We start from the raw sequence: 24,086 nt of genomic DNA, 5'->3' as shown, positions 1-24,086 counted from the left end.
AAAACAACAAAACAAATGTCAGTCATTTTGGTTTTGTTAATAGTATAATAGTACAAACAGCACATTTCATTAAATGTGATTTCTTCTGGAGTTTATGCATCTTGACATGATACAGTTCCATCTTACTTCCATAGTTCTCCTAAGGAATTTATGAAACACACCAAACTGCATGATGTGCCTGATAGCACCTCTCTGGTCAACACTGGCTGTTGACACATAGACACGTTAACTGTTTTGGACAAGCCAGTCTCCCATTAGACTAACTTGAGGCGACAGAGGGAAGAGTGACTCTTAGCAACAAAGTTTTCCATAGATGGAAGCCTGAGGCTCGTTCCTCACTGCAACCCAACTCATTCTGAAGCACAGGTGTCAGAACACAAAACTCAACACAAAGGCATTGCTCTCTAAGTTTAGTGCAGTTTGCAAATGCTGGAAATAAGAATTTCCTTTCCTAATATAATAAAGTTGTAATGTTTTTAGCAGGTAGCTTTGATTCTTTAGAATTTTTTTCAAATGTACAGGTAAAATGACAAACAGGCCGGTCCCAAATGATACTTCCTCCAGTGACTTCACATTCAATCAGCCTACTTGACCAAAATAGGAGAGTGTGATCGAAATAGAAATATCCCTCCTTGGTAAGAATAGAAAAAGAGGAAGAATACAGTAGGGAAATTACAACTGACATTAAAATGGTAAGTGTCTGAATTAATCCTCTCTTTTCCCACAAAGCCTTTTTTCTTTCTGCCCTCCATTTGGGGCGGTCTTTTTCATAAAAGATCTGACAGCTGCAGTTCATTGAAACAGACATACAACGCTTTAACCAGCTGTTTTGTCTGTGTCAGCAGAGTCGCGCTGTACACGCAAAAAGGAAAGTTTTGCAAGCAAACTAAGTGTGATAAACATTTGGAAATTGAAAGTGGGAAAAGGTTCAGATAAAACTCTGACACAGGCAGGTCATCAGACTTTATCAGTATACAGTCATGAGGTGGCTGTGAGATGAAACCTGGGATTATCCACCTACCAGGGAGGGGTTTCACATTGTCAGCACAGCATTATGATAGCCACACCAAGCAGAAGGTGCCTTAGTAGTGGAACAATTAGGCCCAATGGGTGTCTGTGCAGTTTACAGACGGCAGGGTGGAAAACAAAGGGCCTGGTAAGCTCCAGCTGCCTTTTCAGTTAGCTTTGGTGAATAAGATGAGGATTGAGCTCAGTGAACTAGCCGTCTCATTGTTTTAAAGAAGCCCAGGGCTGAGACACATTGTGAAGGTTATAGCCTGAGACCAGTTAATAGACCATGGAGTGCAGCTTAAGTTCTTTCAATGACCGTGCTTGAGACTAGTTCTTGTTAAGGTCTAATGTCCTGAAATGCCATTTATGCATTAGATCAAGAAAAACTAAAGGTTCAGAGATTGCCAAGAAATCTGTTGCAGAGTTTATGGCTATTGCACTGATAAACAACAAATATTAGTCAGTGTTTAAATGAGTCCTTGCCAGCAACTCAAATCTGGATGTCTGGTACAATGTGTCATGCCTGTGGGCTAAAACTAGATGCAGCTATGATAATATAACGCGCTGTAAACTTATCCAGTTTTCATGTCATGGAGAGGTTAACAGTACATGAGAATAAATGTCACGTCTGAGAGGCTGAAACAGTCTAAATTAGTGAGACTGATTCACTGCCTGACAGCCTTTCACTACACTCGGGCAGACTAAACTGGCACATCACCACCAAAGCTGTGCAAATGCCAAAAAATCAAGCATTGTTTATATGCTAATCCCAAGCACGACACCAATTGTACTGCTCATTTTGTTTTGGGGGTATTTGTCACACTTTTTAGTAAGAAAGCCTAACTGTTGTAATGGAGGGGAACAGACTCAGGCTCACAAATATTCAGTCAAACACTGACAGGAAAAGAATGTTTTTAATTTTACTAGCTGACAGAAGACCAACCTAAGTTGATATATGCCTTTGTGTTACTCTTAAACTCTATTTAAACCTCATAGCTATGTGCTGTGGTCTACACAGGGTATATTTTTAAAATAGTTGTACCCACAATGCTCTGCTGCATGTACAGTTGAGAGATGTGACAGAAAAGCTATTAGAAACAAGCTGGCAGTGAAATCCATCACTGGTGGGCTGAAGGACTAATGACTCAGAAATCCTCATCTAGAAACGTATTCATTTCCTTGTGCCCGCAGGAAGCCACACAATCATTTAGGCACTTGTCACAAACAACTCTTCGTCAAACGCACATCTCCAGCCCCTTTTCAGGTGGCGAGGTTTCATTCAACCCTGCAGTGATCTATCAATAGTGTCGCTTATGAATGCCAGTGAATGCTGAGTGACACGTGTGTTTTGGGACTCATGGATTCTGACAGCCATATTCAAGTAATGTGTCAAAGATTACACCTCCATGTAGCACACTTTGAGTCTCCTGTAATTTTTATTTTGATGTCTTGAACTCTTGTCTGCAGGCAACACTTATCACTCAGTCCTCAGTCAGCACTGTCAATATGTTCTTATTTTCCTCATTGGTGCTGAACACAAACTACAATGTTAAACACAGAAAATGTTCAATATTATCAGCATCACTATATTAGCATTGACATTACGAGTGAGGAAGCTTGTTAGTGTGGCTATCGTGCGTTCGAGCAGCCAAATAAAGTTGCTGGCATGGCCCAACTTCTTTCATCTTGTTGAAAGGATTTGCAGCTGGTTAGCCCTCAGCTCTCATTTTTCATTATGACCATATTTGATATGTGTTTTCTTGAAATTTTTAAGAACAAATGCGATTTATCAAATCATATTATATGATTTGTAACTTTTGACATGGACGAGAACAGTATTCTGAAATATGTGTTTAAAAAATGTATGTTGTTGTTGAACAGCTTGGGTTTAAAAGCGTCTCCTTATGTTATAAGTGCAACGTGTGTATGTGAAACAAATTAGCAGACATGCTAATTTGCAACATGTAGCAAACTTGCATAATGGTAGCGCGCCAATACTTCCATCATGTCACATTTCAAATCCCAAGTGTGTTTCGGTGGGGCATGAGAAATTGGAGAAGATAAAAGATGCTGTAATTTTGCAGATCTCTGAAATGATCCTTCTCTGCCGTTCCATGTGTGAAAAACATTGGTCATGACAACGGCGATTTGTTAAGATCCCTGCCAACAGTGTCAAGCCAGGACATGGCTCCATCTATCAATTATGAATCCTCTTTGTGGGGTCTTGTGAGGATATGTTTTGGAATTTAGCTGAATAGCATATTTCCCCTTGGTGAATTCCTCTTTTAAACTCACATTTCAGTTTTTCAAACTATGCCACTGAGAAGCTTTAAAAGCAATTATCCATATTGCACTATCCACAGCTCTGCTTGAGTTATTCTCTTGATTCTCTTGATCCTCACATTTCTGGAGCAGATCCTCGCACATTCTCATCGTATTTTTTGATGGCCCACTTTCGCATGGTGAGACTCTGCTACAAAACCTTTCTCTGGTTCACAGCATCGTCTGGGACAAAGACTCATTCCAACTGCATCACATTATCTCTGCATGCCATTAAAGTAGTCAGCTCCTCTTATGAATTAAATACTAGTATAAAGAAATAAATGGTTTGAGTACAGTTGGAATCAGAATTTATTTATATAACAAAATGTGCACGGGTTTGCCTTTTGCTGTATATGCTCCTCAATCTGACATGACGTACTTTCCAGGGTCACGTCTCTTTAGCATGCATATTTGATGACTGATGATTTAAATTAGTCTGAGTGAAGCATTGTAATCACTCTTGAGATATTCTGTCACTCTCTATTACATGTCCTGTGTCTCTTTTGATTACCCAGGGCTGTATATAAGTTAATAGCCAATTTGCCGCTGAGCTCCTAATAAGACACCAAATGTCCACTTGTGCACATCAGAGATGTTCACAAGTCTTTTTTTGCAAGTCAAAGTCAATGAGCGTTCTATCATCTGCTGCTATTCAGTCTGTTAAGAATACTGCAGAGCTATATCTAAGAAATTCAAAGCATTTACTGTATTATTATAACTTCTATCCAGGTTCGAATAACACAGTGGCCCTTGGGGAAGCCCTATTTTACAGTGTGCACCATGACTTGCCAACCACATGCGCATATCACTGTCCGAGTGCCGCCAATAACAGGGTTACTGTGAAAAGACACGCTCAGACTCTTCATTAGTAATGACGAGTTCAGGTGCTTTTTTTTTTTTTTCTCTTCTTCTTTTTTGCCTCCTATCCAGCAGGAATCAGTCACAAAACATATATCCTATGGACACAATAAACACAGTCTGAAACTCTGTGGAGTTTCGACAGTAAGAAATCGCGGGTTCGGTCCCCGGCTGGGCAGCCGGTTGGTTAATTGGTGACTGTAAACTGTCCGTAATTTGAGAGATGGACTGGGCTACTGCACGGAAAAACGATGGATCATGATATGAATCATTTGGGTCCAGTCTCTGGACTAGTCTCTGTGGAGGTCTGGTCCCCAGTCTCTGGGAGCGTCTGGTCTCTGTGGCATCAGTTCATTTACTGTCTTGATGTCTAATACAAATTGAAATTTTGGATCGAATATTGAATGATTTATCGGTGTAGAATAGTCTACTTGTTTTAATAATGCACAGAATTTATTTCTTATTCATAACCTGACCTTTAGGTAGTAAATGTTGATGTGTGCATTTCATAAAACCCTAACACACTTCATTTGCTTGTAATAGAGCAAATAAATAAATGTTGTTTCACGTTGTCGCGTCATAGAAATGGACTTGATTGGATGGCGTACTGTAAAACTGCGCTGTTGACGGACGGTGCTGAGTTGACTTGTGAGCGGAGTAGCAGGGTAATGGCTTGAACTCTGTGCAGCTTGATGACGAGACAAAATCAGTGAAATCACTTGTTCTCCTGTGACAAAAGAACACAATCTGCTAATGAAACCAAAGATATGACCTCAGGCTTCCTCACACACAGTCGTTGACATCATGAGCCCACCCACCCAGCTAAATTGACTAAAGTGATTCAATCTTTTATTAATGGTCTGTGTTCCCGTGTTGACATGGAGACCATTTCAATGATTGATCTGAAAGGACACTTGGGACTCTTTAGGAAGAAAAAAAATAAAAGCCCTACGTGTTATTTCTATTATCTTTTTGGTTTGGGTTAGCATTCATAACTTAAGTAAATCATAAATCAGCTTCTAACTGATACACAAAGCTGATCCAAAAATTAGTCAATGATTTGTTTTTCTTTTTTTAAATGGCTGTGATGGCTTTGATCATCACGACTCGAAGGAGCATATCTTTTCAAACTCAGTAAAATGATTGCATCCTATAATCATTCGGCAGAGGAAAAATAAAGCTTTTGGTTTTTTAGTTTTTCAGATATATCAATGTACTCCCCTTTGTTTTTGATTGGGAGATCATTCTGAATTTCCCCCCAGAGATACAATGTTTTTATATTTCAGGTGATTGTTTTCTATATAACAGGGGCAATTTGCATTGATTGTAAACTGAACAAATCCATTAACAACACAGATGTTATCTTCACCTTATCACAGTTCATTTCATTTATTTTTCACAGTTTACATTTTTTTTTTTTTAGGAAAGGAACAGAAAACACAACACAGTAGGAATTGCATGTTGCGAATGAAGTCACACCTGGTTGTTTTACAGCCCTTTCCACCACAGATCAGACCAGGAGGAAATAATTAATTAGTATCAATTAGAAACTTCAGGACTCTTGCAAATCACGTAGATCTTGTAATTGGGAAGCCTAGCGGGGGAATAATGTAGCTGTGATCTCTATGGTGCAAAAATGGAGGGAGGGGGCACAGGGGAGGGAGAGGGCAGAGGGTGGGAGTGCTGTTGAATACTAACAAAGTTGCTCTTTCCTTGCAACAAAAGAGCAGATGTCCTTCCTGACTAAGACTGTCCTGATACAGAACCATTTTTATGGAGAGTTTCGCTTTGGTTGCCCCTATGCTTCCCTGCAGCAGGGTTCTCATTCCAGTCAACCTTTATACTTAAAAAACATGAATGACATTGAATTTTAGTATACTGATTTGTTGAAACCCATTTTTATTTTGGGTATATATACTATATGTGAACGGGGTCCCGACTTCCTACATTAGCAGGCACATCCGGTTGGTTAGTCATGTTAATGCAGGGGCACCGTCTCACAGTGACAGGAGTGAGGACGGCCACACAGAGAGGTCAGGTAGCTCCAGTGGCAAAGCTCCCATTGGCATTTGGTCAGAGGAGTGACGGCAGCTGAGCGACAGGCCAGTGTCCTAATGAAGTGGCTGTGAATGATATGGAGGGAAACGCTGCCGCTGACACTTCCACTGTAACAGAGCAACCAGGCGTGGAGAGAGGCGAGGGAGGAGTGCTGTCCAACCTTGACCTCAGCTGTGTCCTCATGAGTCATGATCAGGGCTGAGACCTGAGTGGCTGCCATGTGTGAATTTTTTATTTTTTATTTTTATTACTATTATTATTTATTTATTTTTTTTTTAGACATGGTCATAAATGGAGCTGGAAGTGGCCATGAAATTTTAATTCGTTGGCTTGCAAAGAATATAGAGGATCATTCAAATTGAGCCGTTGAGCAGGAAATGCATTTATATCATCTAAAATGAGCAAAGATTCCTAATTTACTTCAGGAAATATCAGATCAAAGGTTCGACAAACGCAACCAAAAATCTGACCAGGATTTCAGACTAAAGTCACCTGTCACACCTACCAAAATTAAAATGTGTCAACAAGCTGTTAATGTAATATTGTCATTTTGTCACAAGCTGTGCCTTCAACATAACTGAGTCCACTGTATTTTTTTCCATTGTAAAAATGTTTATCAGTTTAACATGGAAAAACGGTTGCTATTTTAAGATAATAAGATAGCAAATAGGAGCCATAACCTGACTTGAAGAAGATGGAATTAAATGTATCTTCATTAAATAAAAGGTACCTTGCAGTGTGCAGTGTGAGTTCTGGACATTTTTGCATGTGCTGATTGACCCCTTCAAAAAAAAAAAAAAATCCCAATTCAGTTCTGTGGCACACAGGCATGACAATTGGTTTCTCACTGACATTCATTATTCATTATTTTTAACCACATCAGTATTTCCTGATGTTAGGTGTTTATCCAGCACCACAGACAACAAGATACTCAAATGTCACACACAGCATAGTGACTTATTCAAATAAAACGATTAAAACACTTATATATGTGATATTTAGTCTTGTGAAATTCCTTTTGTGTATTGAGTTTGTTTCGAGACATTATCATACAGATGGAGAGTTTAATCTTGGTTCACAGTGACAGATGTGACCTGCACAGTGTAGCTCCTCCACAGTGTTGGATGAGTCAAAAAACTTTCACTTATTATGCTGCCTGGTTTGCTGCAGTAATTTGCCCATTTGCAACAATAGGGCCTAATGTACTCATCTAATTACCTAATGTATGTACTTATGCAAATATATCATAATATGTATATATAAAATATAAAATATATCTACGTCCCTCATGGGTGTGTAAAACTCTTCCAGAGGGAAAGCAATAAATTATGTTGAAGAACTAGTCGTAGTTTTTTTTTTTTTTTTTGGTGTTTCCTGTCATGTTTTGGCAGAAGCGAATGCTATGGGATGTTTTCTACAGTATAATGAGCTACTGTTGGATTACTATGAAAAAAAAAAGTCTGTTCCAGTCTGATCCGAACTTCCTGGTGTGAGCCAGTATGATCAGTAGACTACAGTGATGTGAAGGGAGAGCACGGTCTCAGATGCCCAGGCTTTTCTCTCTGTGCTGCAGTAAATGTTTTCAAGGTTCAGAATGCAGAGCATTAGCAGAAGCCAAGTCAGATCTCAGCATATTTAATCACTCCACTCTTTGAGCTCCTCCTTCAGCTGTAGATCTGGCTTATTCCAGACACCTCAGATGGCTCTGACTGTGTATTAATATTGGATGAACCTGAGATATCTGTGGCAGGGTTAAAAAAAAAAAAAAAAATCTGCAGCAGCTTCTGCCTGCAGGAAATATTTGTCTTGTTGAAGTTCTTTGTTGAATCTTTTTCTGGCTTTCTTCACAAATATGACTTCACATGCTTGGTAAATTTAAATTTTTTCATTTCTTCCATTGCAGAGGGACGCAAAGGGACAGTATCTGTTTGACCTCATCTGCCATCACCTCAACTTGTTGGAGAAAGACTATTTTGGCATCAGATATGTGGATCCAGACAAGCAGCGGGTAAGTGTGTGTGTGTTTGTGTGTTTCTTTTGCATTTATGTTGATCATTTTCTAAATAATGTGGAACTTAAGCAAACTGGGTCATCGCTGCTTTAAGAGGACGAGAAGATTGTGTGTTCAGGGAGTTTGCAGGATAACACTAGGATACGACAAGTGGAAGTCAAGAATTTGTGACGTGATATACACACACACACACACACACACATATACATATATATACATATATATATATATATATATATATATATATATATATATATATATATATATATATATATATATATATATATATATATATATATATATATATATGAGGAAATAATTATTACATTGGATACCAGTTATTTTTGCATTTCTTTATTCTATAACCTGATAGAGCATAGCATGGCAAATTGTTTCCCTCTGCTTCCAGTTTTTATACTAAGCTAAGATAAGTGTTTCCTACCTTACACTCTGCTTAACACACAAAAAAGGAAGAAAGCTTTGCCCAAACGTTGAACTAGCCCTTTAATGAACAGATAGAAGTTTTGAATGAACAATTTCATTCAAAATAAGAATTGGGCAGTTGTTATTTGTGGGAAGAGCCATAATTTTTTTTTTTTTTTTATCTGTCTCCCAGTGTTTTAAAAGTAGAAGTGGTTGAATGGGACCTCAGAATGACTGTGTATAGAAGAGATTATGCTTTTTTTCTGTCAATATAAAATTCCCATGCTTGGTGATACTTTAAAATAGATTGTGTTTGATTCATTCAAGGGCTAGAGTGAAAAGTTGTGTTTTTCCGTTTCTCATATTCACGCCGTCCTTCAGTGACGGGTTTTCCATCAGGCTCTTCTGCTGTGAGGCATGTAACAGCACTGCTTGATTCATGAAGTATTCACATGTTCACAGATCATGTTGTCCCGTGGACGAGAGCCAAGTCCTGCTGATGCTGCATCCTCTATTCTGTCACTCAGGACTATTTTGGTGGTGGGAGGGTTGGATTAGCAAGAAGGTAACTTGGGGGGAAAGGTTTTGGGACAACAGTTCAAACAAAAAGAGAGGAAGAAGAATCACAATCTGGTGATAGACTGCCACCAACACCAACAGCAGCAGCAGCTCAGCGCTCAGTCAAAAGCTGTTGTCTACCACCACAGAGCTGTTTGAATATATTCACCTGAAACCTTTGAAGATTTCATAGTAGAAAATCCGGCAAATTCTTTATTTTTAATGCAGTGTTGAAATATCGCAGTGCTGGAATTGTGCCATTGTAGCACCGTGTGCGGCACAAACAGGTTTCCCACAAGTGTTAAGTGCCAGTTGAATAATTCGATGTGTGGGTTTTTTGGTGACTTGATTATCTGTTTTTCTTTCTAATGTAGCACTGGTTGGAGTTCACAAAATCAATCTCAAAGCAAATGAAATGTAAGTAAATTGACTTTCTGTTTATTTGTCTCATTCATGGAAACGGGTCATTAAATCCTTTTTATATTGATCACTTGGTCTGATAGACAATAGATGTTTGAATCCATAACATAGGCAAAGGCTTTATTGAATGAAACCGTGCAACCATTGATGAAACGTGCTATTTGTCCATATTCTTACTTGATATTTTCGTTCATTAAATTGGAATGGAATATGTTTGCATTTTTGGGAACTCTTGTTTGGTGCCAGTTATTTGATAGTGTGTAAAAAGAGTTTTACTGCTGTTGTCCGTGTTTTAATGTTTGCCGTTTGTTCCCTCCAGCTCAGCCTCCGTTCACTATGTGTCTGAGAGTCAAGTTCTACCCCCCTGATCCTGCTGCTCTGAAGGAGGAAATCACACGGTATGAGCTAAGTTGATAACGGTCATATAGTATTATTCTCGACAGATACAGCGTACTTTTGTTTTAGTTTTACGGTAAAATCAGTTAGACAGTCAGTGGAGCCATGAGGAGACTGCTGTCATTTGACAAACCTGTGAAAAACAGCTGAGATTATTTTTTTTTTTGTGTTCTCAAAGTCAGTTAGGCAGTGCAAGCATGTCTCCTAAAAAATTATTTATGTGCCTTCATAATTAAAATGCCTGAGTACTTGACTGTCGAAAACATTATGATAAATATTAAACAAAACAAGGTTTGCAACAGGAGGAAGGGGAATATAAAAGCATTTGCTCGTGGAGATCAAAAACAAAAACCTGTAAAATTGTTGAAATGCACACTTATCATCTCTGCCCTTTTTAACGGACCTGTGGTAATATTTTCCTCATTAATTTGCAGAATGCTAAACGCGACAAACTAAAAAGGAAGTGCAGTCAGTGTACGCTGCATTCAGATCACGCTGAGCGCATGCACTTTTTCCTGATGTATTCATCGCCGATTATGGGCCGGCAGGGGTCCAGCCGCTGTCTGAGGTGTAAGGAGATGAAATGTGCACCACATATAAAATGCACCGAATGAACAGAGCAGATAAGGGGCAAAAGGTACAGACAAAGAGCTGAAGAGAGAAGGAGGGAGAATGAAAGGCTGGGGTTGTGGGAGGAGGAGGATGGAGAGTGATATATGAAGATGAGGGTGGACAGGCTGGAGACGGTGCTGGCCACAAAAGGACACCCCACGTCTGCCCCTCTCATCCCCTTGTGCAAAGACACAGTACTACATGAAAATGTTGTTTATATAGAATATCATCGGTAGCATTTATTATTATGTATCCAAGGTTACAAATAATATTTACTGTACAGTTACTCTGTGTCCCAGTAAAATTGTCCCATATAAATAGAACTCAGCCAGCACTTTTCCTTTCTTATTTTTTTTTTTTATATATACATATATACCTGTGATACATTTACTGTAGTTCTGCTCTTTCTGTTGGTAAATTGCTTTTATTCACTAATGGACTGACAAAACTGCTGATGTGCTAAGCCCACACCAGTGCGTTTATGGATGTATGACACTGTATATGCAATCCACAGGAAATCAGGAATTGCCTGTGAAGAGAGCCACAAGGGAAAACAGATAAAAGGGGGGGGGAGGGGTGCATTTCCTCATTAATCAATGTAGACATTTTAAAAGCATTAAATATCAATGTGGCAGTGTAAGGGTTAATGAACAAGACAGGAAATGAAAGCACTTCTTTAATGCTTGGATCCATACAAGGAGAGTCATTAGTCTTTATGGGACTGCATTTTTCCTATTCAAGGTTGGGAAGGATGAACGGGGGGGCTCGGCTGTAATTCCACTAAACGTGATGTCCTCACAACAATGATGGTAATAATAGCCAAGCCATCGTTGTGCTGTCATTAGATTCAGTAAATGGCAGGATGTAAATTTTATGCTTTAGGAGCTGGTAGGGAGAAATTGAAGCAAGACTGTAGGCTTTATGAGCAGCACAGCGTCAGTAGCCACTTCTCCCTCAGGGCCATCCTACTGCCTTCTTTCCCCAGAACAAAACCCTCTTTTCTGCCAATTCAAAAAGAAATATTCAAACCACCCACGGGGAACCTGAACTCAATAGCCTTTGAGGTTTATCAGGTTTGTTGTTTTGCTGCTCCTCTTGTCGTGCTGTTTTATTCCTTCTGTGTTTTCACGGAGAAATGTCCCTGTACATGTGGTTATGGATGTTTATGAATGTCATTAGTGTCCTCCGCAGAAGGCTTGTCTAGGTGTCTGATGGGATTTTGGTCCTTTTGTAGGTATCTCATCTTCCTGCAAATCAAGAGGGACCTCTACCACGGTCGGCTCCTGTGCAAAACCTCAGATGCTGCCATGCTGGCTGCTTACATCCTTCAAGGTAATGGAGGCTGACAGATTGATAAGACTTGCATTATTCTCTGCTCTCCACATGACCTCTGTTTTATCATGCCCTGTAGTTCATAATGCTGATGAGCACTTCTCGTCAAGCTAACAGGTTTTTTTTTTATTATTATTATTATTATTACTTTTTTATGAGTAGAAAGAGCCAATTAGAAGCCACAAGCAGAATGTGTATTTCTCCTCAAAACATGATGGGTTTCTTGTTTTATGGTTCAAGACATTTTTCATACTGATATAGGCTCTAAAACTGGAATAAAGTGAGAAGTTAATCTGTACTTTGTACATCCTCAGTAAGCAGGAACTCGTGCTCAATTGGACGGTCTTTGAAGTGGTTATCTGGCATCTTATCATCTTCTTACCCTACACACAAATAACAAGCATAACAGACATGAGGTATAGTGGCACAGCCAACACCACAGAGAGCGCAGTGATAGAGGATGGGCTGATGAATTAAAGATGGGCTGCTGGGTCAGCTCCTCCTTGCAGAGAGAAATTGGCATCAGGGTCATCTGAGGGAGTGCAGTGTGGTATGAAGGAACACAAATAATCCTCACCTGCAAAACAACCACTGTGCACAAAATATTTGGTTAACTTTGGGTGTCTAGAAGGATGTTTTCACTTTTCCTGTTCCCTCTTCCAGCTGAGATCGGTGATTATGACCCAGGGAAGCATCCTGAAGGTTACAGCTCCAAATTCCAGTTTTTCCCTAAACATTCAGAGAGGCTGGAGCGACGGATTGCAGATATACACAAGACAGAACTAATGTAAGAACCAAAATATGCAGCCGCACCTCCGCTGTCGAACACTCTCACTGTTTCGCAGACCTGCAGATCAAAAGCCAGACTTCCTGACATTTAGGTAATTGACTGCAGTTAATGAAGGACCTGCATTGGGTTGGCTAGACAGATTATTGTCAGTCATTTGAGCAGATGGGGTAGAAAAGCTCAGTTCTCCACCGGCCTCTCAGATAACACAGTCAGATTGTCTTGAGTTCATAGCCTGCCCTTTGTGTGCACAGCTATCAGTGATGGATACTAACCTAACTAACCCAGTGTTGAAAGAGATCTGATGGAGCAGATGTACACAAACAAACCCAGGCAGAAACCCTCTCTTCTCACACACTGGTGAAGTGTTTCTCTCATTGATCCATCCAAGTCTGTCAAATGAATCTCACTCTAACGCTGATTCATGACATTAATAGATCACGTTAGTTATAACACAGTGAACAACAAACAAAAAGGAAGCAAAAATACAAGATGTCTGTTTAATGAGAGACAGTGAGACACAATAGAGGGGGAGTTGCATCAACCAAGTCTAGTTTTGGTGCTACGGAAGCTGAATGACAAACAGTGTGAGACCCTGCTGCCCACTAGTGGTTTATTCTCTCCTCACCACAAAGTTAACATCATGCAACAACATGCTTGCTCCTCTTATGTTGACGTCTGAGTTGTTTTGATATATCCTTTTATAGTTTTTCCAAATATATCTGATATATCGCAACCTTGGGCATTTATTTGTGTGTACGAGGCTTTTTGAATTTTGGACCTTTGAAATTGTAACAAATTGTTTCGGTGTGTTGTTGCTCCTCCTCAGTGGACAGACGCCCGAAACATCGGAGCGAAATTTCCTGCAGAAAGCCCAGATGCTGGAGACGTATGGTGTGGATCCACATCCATGCAAGGTCTTTCAACCACTGCTGTGCTATATTAGACATTTCATGTATTTCTGTTCAACTTAAAGTATTCCCATGGGGTCTACACCGATCAGGCACAACATTATGACCACCTGCCTAACATTGTGCTGGTCCCCCTTTTGCTGCCAAAACAGCCCTGACCCTTCACAGCATGGACTCCACTGGTACCCTGAAAGGGTGCTGTGGTGTCTGGTACCAGGACGTTAGCAGCAGATCCTGTAAGTCCCCTAAGATCTGAGGTGGGGTCTCGATGGATCAGACATGTTTGCCCAGCACATCCCACAGTTGCTCCAGCGGATTGAGATCTGGGGAATTGGGAGGCCAAGTCAACACCTCAAACTTGTAGTTGCGCTCCTTAAACCATTCCTGAACAATTTCTGCCTCGTGGCCCAGTGCATTGTCCTGGCAGGCGTTTCCTGCTTCTAACACATCAACTCTGAGGACAAAATGTTCACTTGCTGCCGAATTATCCCACCCACGAGCAGGTGCCATGATGAAGAGATAATCAGTGTTATTCACTTCACCTGTCACTGGTCATAATGTTATTTCTGATCGGTGTACAAGACAGTAAATGGTAAACATGTCTGTTTTTATGATTTTTTTTTTTTTTTGAGCTACATGTTGAATTTTTTTTTTTTTGGTGTTTTCCAGGATGTGTCTGGGAATCCAGCGTTTCTCGCCTTCACACCATTTGGTTTTGTGGTGCTTCAAGGAAACAAGAGAGTTCATTTTCTGAAATGGTGAGTGAAACATGCAATTCTTTCTTACGTGAGCACACGCTCAAGTCTTTTCAGGACCCGAATCACAAGCGCCACTCTGCTGGCTTGATTTGACGTAAGTGTTCTAAGTGTGTGGTTTTGAAACAGCATGTGCACTGCAGCTGGTTGTACAGTGAACGTCAGCAAATCTCCTCCATCTGCCTCTACCTTTCACAAGAGCCGGAGGCTGACATGTGCACAGATGGCTAATTACACCACCTAGATTCACCATACTACACAAAAGATCAAGTCAAGCTTCAGAACAATAGTCTTCTCTGGCAGGGGATAGTTACTTTCACTGAAAAATGTAACATGTTAACAACAAGATGCTTGTTTTTTTTTTTTTGCGAAAGTTGTTTGCATAATGAAAACAGATTCACTTTTTAGTGTGCCCTCGGCACGGCTCAGGTTTCCCCTTGTCTGCGGGGATTATTATCAGTTATTTGTTTTGTCAGTCTGACACAGAGGTCCGTGGCTGTTTATGTGATCTCAAAGTTGCTTTCATGAATATTTAAAGAGGCTGTGGCTCTCTGATTTCACTTGTTGTATGTATAACTGTTGCTGTGCTCTCTTCTGTGCAGGAACGAAGTGACCAAGCTTAAGTTCGAAGGAAAGACATTCCACATATATGCAAATCAAAAGGAGGTGAGAGCATGAATTTTTAGAGGCGGAGAAAATACTCCAGAGTATACGGTTTCATGACAGCCTGTCGAGTGTGGTTTTCTGCCTCAGTTTATTATATTGTCCTGCACGTTCTCATATTTTTAACGTGCAGGACAAAAAGATCATCTTGACATACTTCGCACCCACTCCGGAGGCATGCAAACACCTCTGGAAATGCGGAGTGGAGAACCAAGCTTTCTATAAGTGAGTCTCTGTTATTTCATTTAATTTCTCCTCACAGTCATGATTTAGTTACTTCGAGCGCAGTCAGGCAGCTTACTGTCACAGTATCTTGGTGTCCCTCTGGGTTGTTTGTAGTGGGAAAATGAGGTGTGAGTTGCTGCCGACCTTTAATGAATGAGTGTGCACTGGCACGAGACTGCAAGCACTTCAACGTTTCCTCTGAACTATAGCTCCCCTGTCTCAGCCATGAATAATATTATGGGTCCTTTCTGCTCTTCTTGGTTCTGGAAAGGTGATTACATGTTTAAAAAAAGAAAACAAGCACTGTGTGAACTCACAGGATGGCAACAGTGTAGTATGACTCAGGGTATGAAAGGTACGCGTGGGGGGTTGGCGGATGACAAGAGAGGAAAAAGAAGGGAAGAGAAGAGCTTGGTATTTTTGAGTTAATATGATGTGTGTCTGATGGTGCTCGGAAGTGGCAGATACTTTATTGACCCTATTAGGACTCTCCTGGAATAAGGAGTCTGGGGGACTACGAGGAAAGAACATGATGAAATGTTGCGTCTGTCAGCGAGGCAAACATCCTTTGAAAGCAAAATGAAGCATTAAACATTAATGTCTCACTTACAACTGCAATATAAACATGTTGAATAGTGTATGGAGCCATGTTAAGGACGCAGTGCCTATAGTTTAAAGAGAGGCTATGCATAATTTAAAAGCAGAGTATTTGATCCTAGGCTCTGCTTCGTTCTGGGATTCAGAAAACAAAGATTACATATATTCATGCCTCAGTGACGTAAGCTTCACCGTCAAGCAAAAATAAGCTAATTGTTTATTTTCAGGATCAATGGTTCTTCTTTCTGTGCCCTTTTTTTAGGTACAGCAGGTAACCTTTTTTTTTTTTTTCCTCCAGGCTTGAGAAGTCAAGTCAGGTTCGCACCGTGTCCAGCAGCAACCTGTTCTTCAAGGGCAGCCGTTTCCGTTACAGGTAGAGTACACAACAATGTAGCATTACTGATGACAGGGAGGGGAGAGGACACTGCAGAAAACCCCCAGCTGGAAGTGGAGACAGTTATTCTCAGAAGACATAACCTCCTGGCATTATGTGCTGTCACGTCAGCTACTTTTTCCCAAAGGACAGGCCTGACACATAAGACAGAGGACACAATAATCAAAAAATGATCACATGAGATAATATCACCTTGTATATACTTGATACCAAGTTATGAATGTATTAATATACCTAATCTACTGTCTACCTTCTACATTTAGTGTTATCTAGATTCATCTATAAAGCAATGTGTCTGTTGTCCCTGGACTGTAAAATGTAAACTTCAGTAATATTGAACACATCTGTATAGCTAGATAATAACTGCAGCTAAGAAAGAAAATAATATTAATTTTCATTTAAAAATTCAAGTGTATATGATGAAAATGTATTTGCGTCAAAAGCAAGGCAAGTCATGGTCATTGTTTTGATATTTTTGCTTGCACGTCTGTGTGCATTTGTCTCACGGGTGGTAATTCAGTTACACAACGCTGAATTCACCAGGTTAATTCAATCATGATGCTCAGGTACTGTACTCATCCACTGGCTCTCATGGCTTTAGGTGACACCAGAATGGCCGGTTATGTGTGTGGTATGTGTGTGCGTACGTGAAACTCATCCTGAGCATCATCTCTGTGCTTTATAACAGTGGACGAGTGGCAAAAGAGGTGATGGAGCAGAGTGCCAAAATCAAACGCGAACCTCCAGAAATTCACAGGTAGAGTTGTATGTGAACTCAGGAGAGGTCAGAATGCTCTCGATGAGATCTTATTTATTTATTTATTTTTTCCTCCATAGGCACCAAGCTACTGTAGATACCTTAGTATGAGGTGCACCTAGTCGCTGCAGCATGAGTTACCTCCACTCGGGCTGTGTCTCAGTGCCATGATGGTTGCGTACCTGTGTCTGTGTTTGTCTCTGCAGGGCTGGCCTTGTGCCAAGCAGAAGTTGCCCATCCATCACGCATGGACCTCGACTCAGCAGTGTACCGCGCACACGTCGGAGAGCTGTGCACATATCTATCATGGAGGGTAAGAACTGAGTTCCAGCCCTACGCTTCACCAAGCAACAATTCTCATAATCACAAGTTGTGGTTTAACAGGCAATAAAGATTTCCACCGCCACATATGCTCATGAATAATTTCGCGCAACAACAAACTGGTTGATAGAATTTTAAAACGGATAAGTGAGCCATCAGTACTGTATAGGAAGAATTCTTCTCCTTCCTCGACAACACACTTCTGTACACACACACACACACACACACGTGCGTACGTCTATGTTACGAACAACAGTCCTAGCACGCGCGCGCACACACACAGAGCTCTGAATCAATGCATTGACTTGAAGCAGGCTGACTGACGCACACACCTGCATCATGAAATGGGCCATATGGCTCTAGTTACAGTGTGTGCGCGCTAGGACTGTTGTTCATAGCATAGACGCAGCTAAAGTTGCTTATTTAGCTCACCTGCAGGCTCCTGGCCCAGAACAGGTGGCCTCAGTGCTTGTGTTAACCAAACAGTCGAGCAGTGGCACTCTGATTTTGCCTTAAATAACATACTGCAAGTTAGTACATTGAAAGAAACGGGGTCAGTAGCAGGTGCACTGTGTATGTTGAGGGTCTTGTTGTCTCTCTTGCGGTGGGTTCAACAGAAGCATGAGAGCGCCCACCCCCAGTGTGTGCTGACTTGGTGTCTTACAGCAGTATTAATACCCCAGCTAAAATTAGCCTGAACCTTCTACTCCTTGTATGTCACTGGCCTGGGTGGGAACAGACATGTCCAGGCCAATGCTGACGATTCGGTAACTGCTGCAGAAACCCTCCGATTCACCTCACACTTCTCTTTGCATACTGCAACCGAGGCAGAACCCTTCAGCCAAACACACACACACACACACACACAGACTGTGGCCTGGACTCCGGGACAGGGACCAAAACAACAGGATAAACACGCGCATGCTGCAGCCATGGTGAAGTGTCTGATCCGCATCACCACCCGGGTGAACGTCCACCTGCGTATGATCAACCACTGTTACCGGGATGTGAAAGTTCGCGTACTCAGCCTGGGGCCTCGCATGCTGGGCAAGGCCCTGGGCATCCTGCCCCTGTACCCTTCTCTGACGGGGCCGCAGGAGTCTGCCAGCGCAACCCCACTGCCTGGCAGTCCCCTGCCTTACGTCCAGACCAGCCAACCTTCAGGTAAACTCATCCCAGTCAGCCAGAAGTACACTTGTTATGAAGGTGCTTGCTTTTTGAAGCTGTCTCTGTCCTGGAAATCTGTGGTAGAGAGGGACTGATACTATTCCTGTAGTCATCTGTCACCTCATCTGGCAGTTTTGATTCCTCTTGATGCATTTGTTGATTTTGACTGGACTACTCTTAATGTAGCAGCTGTATTTGGTTCCAACCACAACACAGTATTTCAAGAACCATCTTGAGTTTGTTCAATGTTTGAATTTTTTAAGTTATCTCACAGTCTTTCAAATTAAAAGTCTGTATCCTTGTGGCTTCACAGCAGATCAGGGCTGAGTAAAGATGGCTGCTGGTACTCCTCCAGCCTTCATGCCTCCTTCTTTTTCCTTGATAAGACTTGGGTGTCAGCTGAGGCATAGACACTGGACATAGTCTGTCTTACTTCTGCTGTAGTTTTTAAAATATCCCTTTCATGCTTTGCCTCCTTATCTATAGCTGAGTTTTAATCCTTCTCTTTATAGTAAAGGTGTAATGTATCTCTTGAGAATGTGATATCGTCAGCAAAGGGCTGAGCTGTAGCTCATCCGTGGAGAGACGCTCATATGTGCAGTCCACAGGGGCAGGAGGCATTGTTGACCGTTTGTAGGTTGACTTGGGCTGTATGGGCTCCAAAATTCCCTCTACTGTTGCAACTGGAGTGGCTGCTGTTTACAGATGATTTCACCCATAGGGGGGGAATTGTGTGCAATTTTTGCATAACTCGATTTTCAAAAATTTTAATTGCTTTTAATATGCTAGAATTTTTCAAAAACAGATATTGATTGATGTAGCTGATTAATGATCCCACAAATTTTCCATCACCATAATATCAGGATACATTCACCATCACAGTGCACCTGATCCTGATGTCCGGCTCTCGATCAAAGGTTCAAATATTTTAGTGTTTTCTATACTCTAATAATCGGCTCCTGTCTTAAAACAATTGTCACACATGATGTATTTTTGCTGTTTACATAGGAAATATATTGGACACTGGTCTCTCAACAAACATGAACTACTTGTTCAAATATCAATGTAAACATTATCTTAAGGTCCAAAAAAATTAAAATATAAATAATATAATGTAAGCATGAACTTGGGATTTATATTTATGTTGAAAGCGAGGAGGTTTCATAAAAGCTTTTTGGAAAAATGTAACTATAGTACATTCAAAGTAGAAACTTTGATCTATTAAAGTTTACTTAAAGTCCTTATTTTGAGAGACTGTGTCTGAGAAAGTGCTAAAATGTGAGGCGACGTCGACCATTTTATGATGGAACTTGACTGGCTTTATTTTATGCTTTCTCAAACATACTTCAGCTTAAAGGGTTTGTCCACTCTGTGACTGTTGAATGAGATCAACACTGCCAGCATAATATGTGATGATTTCTTCCATTTGGGTTAATGATTAAGCTTCATATCGGCTCCTGACCGCTCAGTACAATGACCCCCCCCCCCCACCCCACCCCTACCCGGCTCTTCGACCGTGGGAACAGCATCATCAGATTTCAGCTCTCCAGTTGGAGACCGTGTGTCTGTGCTCTGTAACAGACCTCTGCTGGACAAACAGCAGAAAAACCTCTCAGCACAGAATAGGACTGACCACTTAGTAACATTTTTTATGTCTCTGTGCCAGTGGCATGTTTTCAGGTTGCCTGTTGACCGTCCTCATTTTCATACGCAAGAAGAGAAAATCTCACTTTGAGGAAGAAGTTTTTGGTGGCTAAAGGTCAAAGGTCAACGTGAACTTAAAAAGGCCATAGTTGTGTGATCGTTCAGTCAGGAATGTCTTCAGATTTGTGACTATAGAGATGTTTATAGTTTATAGTTCAAAGGTCAACGTCACTGTGGCCATTAGTCAGTTCTGTAACTCAGGAAGAGAAAATTATTAACACATTTCTCAACCTGCTCTGGAGACCAACAACCACAAGGCAGTAACTATAGTTTCATCCTGTAAAATGTTTGTAATGTTCCTGTCATCATCTACATTTTCTTCCTCCACAAGGTCTGGAGTCCCTCCGCGACAGTGCCCACTCTACACCAGTGCGTTCTGTGTCCCACGGGGAATCGTTCGTACCCCGCTCCCGGAGCCAGGCCACAGATGCCAGCGACGGTACGGCGGTAATTTCGGATGAGGCCTACAGCCCGTCCGACAGTGTGCTGCCCACCCCAGTGGCTGAACACAGCATGGAGCTGGCTGTCTCACGGCAGATCAACGGGGCGCCCTGCAGCATCGAAGAGGAGAAGGAGTCGGAGGCAGGCACCCCTACACATGGGGAGGGGGGTGATTTTGGTGTGGACGGTAGATCTGCACAGGAGGGTGCAGGGGGGGACTCGGCTCTCAGCGAGGTGGAACAGGTGAATAAGTTTGTCTTAAGTGTACTCCGTTTGCTCCTTGTGACCATTGGACTCCTCTTTGTCTTGCTCCTCCTCCTCATCATCCTCACCGAGTCAGACCTTGACATAGCATTTTTACGTGATATCCGCCAGACCCCCGAATTTGAGCAATTCCATTACGAATACTTTTGTCCCCTCAGGCGGTGGTTTGCCTGCAAGCTCCGCTGGGTGGGCGGGTTGCTCATTAACAAGTGAGAGTGCTGTCGTAGAGTTCGTAAGCCAGTTCGGGGGTCTGAGAAGACGATTAGGACTCCGGAGTGATGGAGGGCAGCTTCGTCTCAACCATGAACCCTGCTCCTCCCATCATCCTCCTGCTGACAAACAGCTTGGACCACTCTTGGTAACACCGGGCCAGGATCTCTTTCCTCCACTTTGAGTTTACCCCCACCCCCCCCCTCCTTCAACCCCCCGACCCAACCACCTCCTTTTTTCACTTGTTTTGGTCTTTTTTTTCTACAAAGCCAGAGGACATCTTTTTCTTTTCTTTTTCTCTTTTTCCAACTCATTTCAGGTGTGTTATTTTTTTCAAATAATACAAAGGAAAAAAATGTCAACGAACTGAAGAATTTGAGTCAGTTCCATTTACAGGAACAGAAGGTTTTGAATGTTGCCTTCATTTATTATTTATTGCTTTTAATCATATATTTGCATAAGGAGGCATGAATTTGAATGGTATTTGAGCAGGTTGATTTGTCCATGAGATGGGAGTGAGTTAGGTTAGAGTCAATAGGCCTACTGCAGTGAAGTATACGTAAGGCAATGATGTATTGAGTCTTTTGATACTGACCCTTCAAACAGCAGATTCGCCTCATCAGAAAAGAAACGGCAATCTCAAGAGATTAACAGTGAAGGCTCATGAAACAGGGAACAGACAGGGTGATTACCAAATGCCTTTTTTCAGAGGATGTTGATGACTGTTGGCTGTTTTGAAATTTGTGGAATTGTTTAATGATGCGCGTTAGTATACGATGGTATTCAAAGCAAACTGGTGAAGATCAGTGTTGTTTTTCTGACGTTTCATAAGGATACAGTGGAATAAAGCAGTGTCATTCGTGTTAGGCGAGCCAGTAGTGTCAGATGCAGTTAGAGATACATTCATGAGGAGCACAGACTCGCTTGCACCAATAGATAGTAGTCTGGATAGATGTGCAAGGCTCATATGGTTTCAAGAATTAAGTATGTTTCAATCTGCTCATTTGTTCAGTTATTTCTCAAATTAATTTGATTTTCATAAAGCTGAAATTCAATGAATTTCAAGAATTTCTTTGTATGAAGAATTTATGATTTATTTTGGTTTCATATCAAACATGCCCTTAGGTTTATGTATCATACTATATTATTATTATTATTATTATTATTATTAGAATAGAAGAAGAGTAATTATGTACTTTTTGTACAAATTAGTTTGTTTCCTAATATATATTGACAGGTTTTTCCATGTATATTTTAACAGAATTGAAATGTTATTTTGTTATTGAAGATTAAATTATACCTTTTTTAGCGCTGCGTTTCAAGTAAGGTCGGAAGCATTCATGGTAATGTGGGATGGGGGGCAAAAAAAACAGGGTTTTATCCAGATCCACTTAACAATTAGCCTTCAATGTTTAAATGTGTATTCATGCAGAAAAAAAAATCAGCAGATATCGTTCTAATACTGCAAATACCAAATAATCCAAAAACACATTTTTGACTCTCTTGACTTTATTGTGTTTTATTGTACTTGAAGAGTCCGCAAAGGTGACTGAGCCTGACCGGCGGTGGATCTGAACTTTGCAGTAACAATAAAAAAAAACATATTTAAAAATATCTTAAAACCAAGCTAGAGCTGGAATAATTAGTTTGATTGATGAAACATTAACTGGCAACTATTTTGGCAGTTGTGTAAATATCATATTTCAAGCACAAATTCCAAACCTTATCCAGTGTCAGCGGGAGAACTTTTAATATCTTTGGGTTTTTGAATGTTGTCAGTTTTTTTTTGTTTGTTAGGAAATATTAAACCTCCTCAAGCATTTTCAGACGTGATATCAAGATAAGTGTTTTCAACAAAACATTTTGTTTCGAACAAATTAAAAAAAGAAACCATTAAATGGAAACTTTATCTCCTTGACTGGGAAAGCACTGAAATATGAGTAACAAACTATGGTATGTAATGAACACATTTTCTGGGGTACCTAATATTTAAGCAGTTTCTTCCCTTGATTTTTTTTTTTCCTGTTCTGATAAAAGCAGCTACAGTCATTACTACATAATAGTGTATAATACTGAAAGATACTTGGTGCCCTTTGACTTTTCCGGTCAGGCTCTAGACTCCTCTGCCCTTGTAGCTCCAGGGAGCAATAACTGTCATGACAGCTGGATTCTGGGTAAAGTCTGTTTTTTTGTTTATCTGTTGTTTTTTTTTTTTTACATTGCGTTTGTACCTCCTGTACCAAGTGGAGGTCTAAGTTTTAATGTCTCTGTACGTAGGAATCGGAACAAGAATTAGGGTTATTGCAGTGGACGTTTAGACAGAGAAATAGTAAAAAAAAAAAAACCAAGTAAGACAGTTTTTCATATTTTGCTAAAGTCAAAAAAAATAAAATAAAAAAATCTGACGTAGCAGAAGTGGATAGGCATGTGGTGTGGTGTCTGTCATGGCTGTACAGGGCTTGTTGCTTGTTTTTGGCTTCCCCTTTCAACCCCCCCACCCACCCTATGTAACCCTCCTGCCTCCCTACCCCTTCACCAGCGCCAGCAGCTGCTCTGCTGAAGGCCCAATGGTGATACCTTCTTGCTTTTGCTCCTGTGTAATTCAAGCCTGTCAGTCATTGGCTAGGTTGTCTTCCTGACCACAGAGTAGCATGCACTTTGGCGCTGTGGCTGGATCCACTCTTCTCGCTCATTATCCTTCACCGACCCGAGTCACCTGAGGTGGAGGGAGCAGCACAATGCCCAAGATAATATCAAACCATCAGAGCTACGATAGGCAAGCGACCTGTTTACAGTTTAGGAGTTTATTTGGGTCAAGTTAATACTTTTTTTTTTTTTTTTTTTTTTGGCTCCGTCCAGTAAATGCAAATATGAAGCACATTTCGCCCA

The 24,086-nt window shown here is 40.9% G+C and overlaps 1 protein-coding gene across 3 annotated transcripts in view; it reads left to right on the top strand.

Annotated features, from left to right (window-relative positions):
• Positions 1-21,586, top strand: part of frmd5a (FERM domain containing 5a) — a 47,456-nt gene extending 25,870 nt beyond the window's left edge. The window contains exons 2-14 of one of the 3 annotated variants that reach the window (XM_029523036.1): positions 8,153-8,257; positions 9,616-9,658; positions 9,981-10,059; positions 11,904-12,001; positions 12,665-12,788; positions 13,618-13,705; positions 14,369-14,457; positions 15,057-15,120; positions 15,260-15,342; positions 16,238-16,312; positions 17,022-17,090; positions 17,297-17,403; positions 20,614-21,586. In XM_029523036.1, coding sequence (XP_029378896.1) covers positions 8,153-8,257; positions 9,616-9,658; positions 9,981-10,059; positions 11,904-12,001; positions 12,665-12,788; positions 13,618-13,705; positions 14,369-14,457; positions 15,057-15,120; positions 15,260-15,342; positions 16,238-16,312; positions 17,022-17,090; positions 17,297-17,403; positions 20,614-21,200 — 1,611 coding nt within the window. In that variant the 3' untranslated portion in view covers positions 21,201-21,586. Of the gene's footprint in view, positions 1-8,152; positions 8,258-9,615; positions 9,659-9,980; positions 10,060-11,903; positions 12,002-12,664; positions 12,789-13,617; positions 13,706-14,368; positions 14,458-15,056; positions 15,121-15,250; positions 15,343-16,237; positions 16,313-17,021; positions 17,091-17,296; positions 17,404-20,613 lie in introns of all 3 variants that reach the window. The other 2 variants (XM_029523035.1, XM_029523037.1) reach the window with 2 other exon arrangements.
• Positions 21,587-24,086: the final 2,500 nt, after the last annotated feature.

Source organism: Echeneis naucrates, chromosome 16 (genome assembly GCF_900963305.1).
Source record: "Echeneis naucrates chromosome 16, fEcheNa1.1, whole genome shotgun sequence".
Classification (NCBI taxonomy): domain Eukaryota; kingdom Metazoa; phylum Chordata; class Actinopteri; order Carangiformes; family Echeneidae; genus Echeneis; species Echeneis naucrates.
Note: the sequence above shows the minus strand (reverse complement) of the source record. Positions and strands in the feature narration are given on the sequence as shown.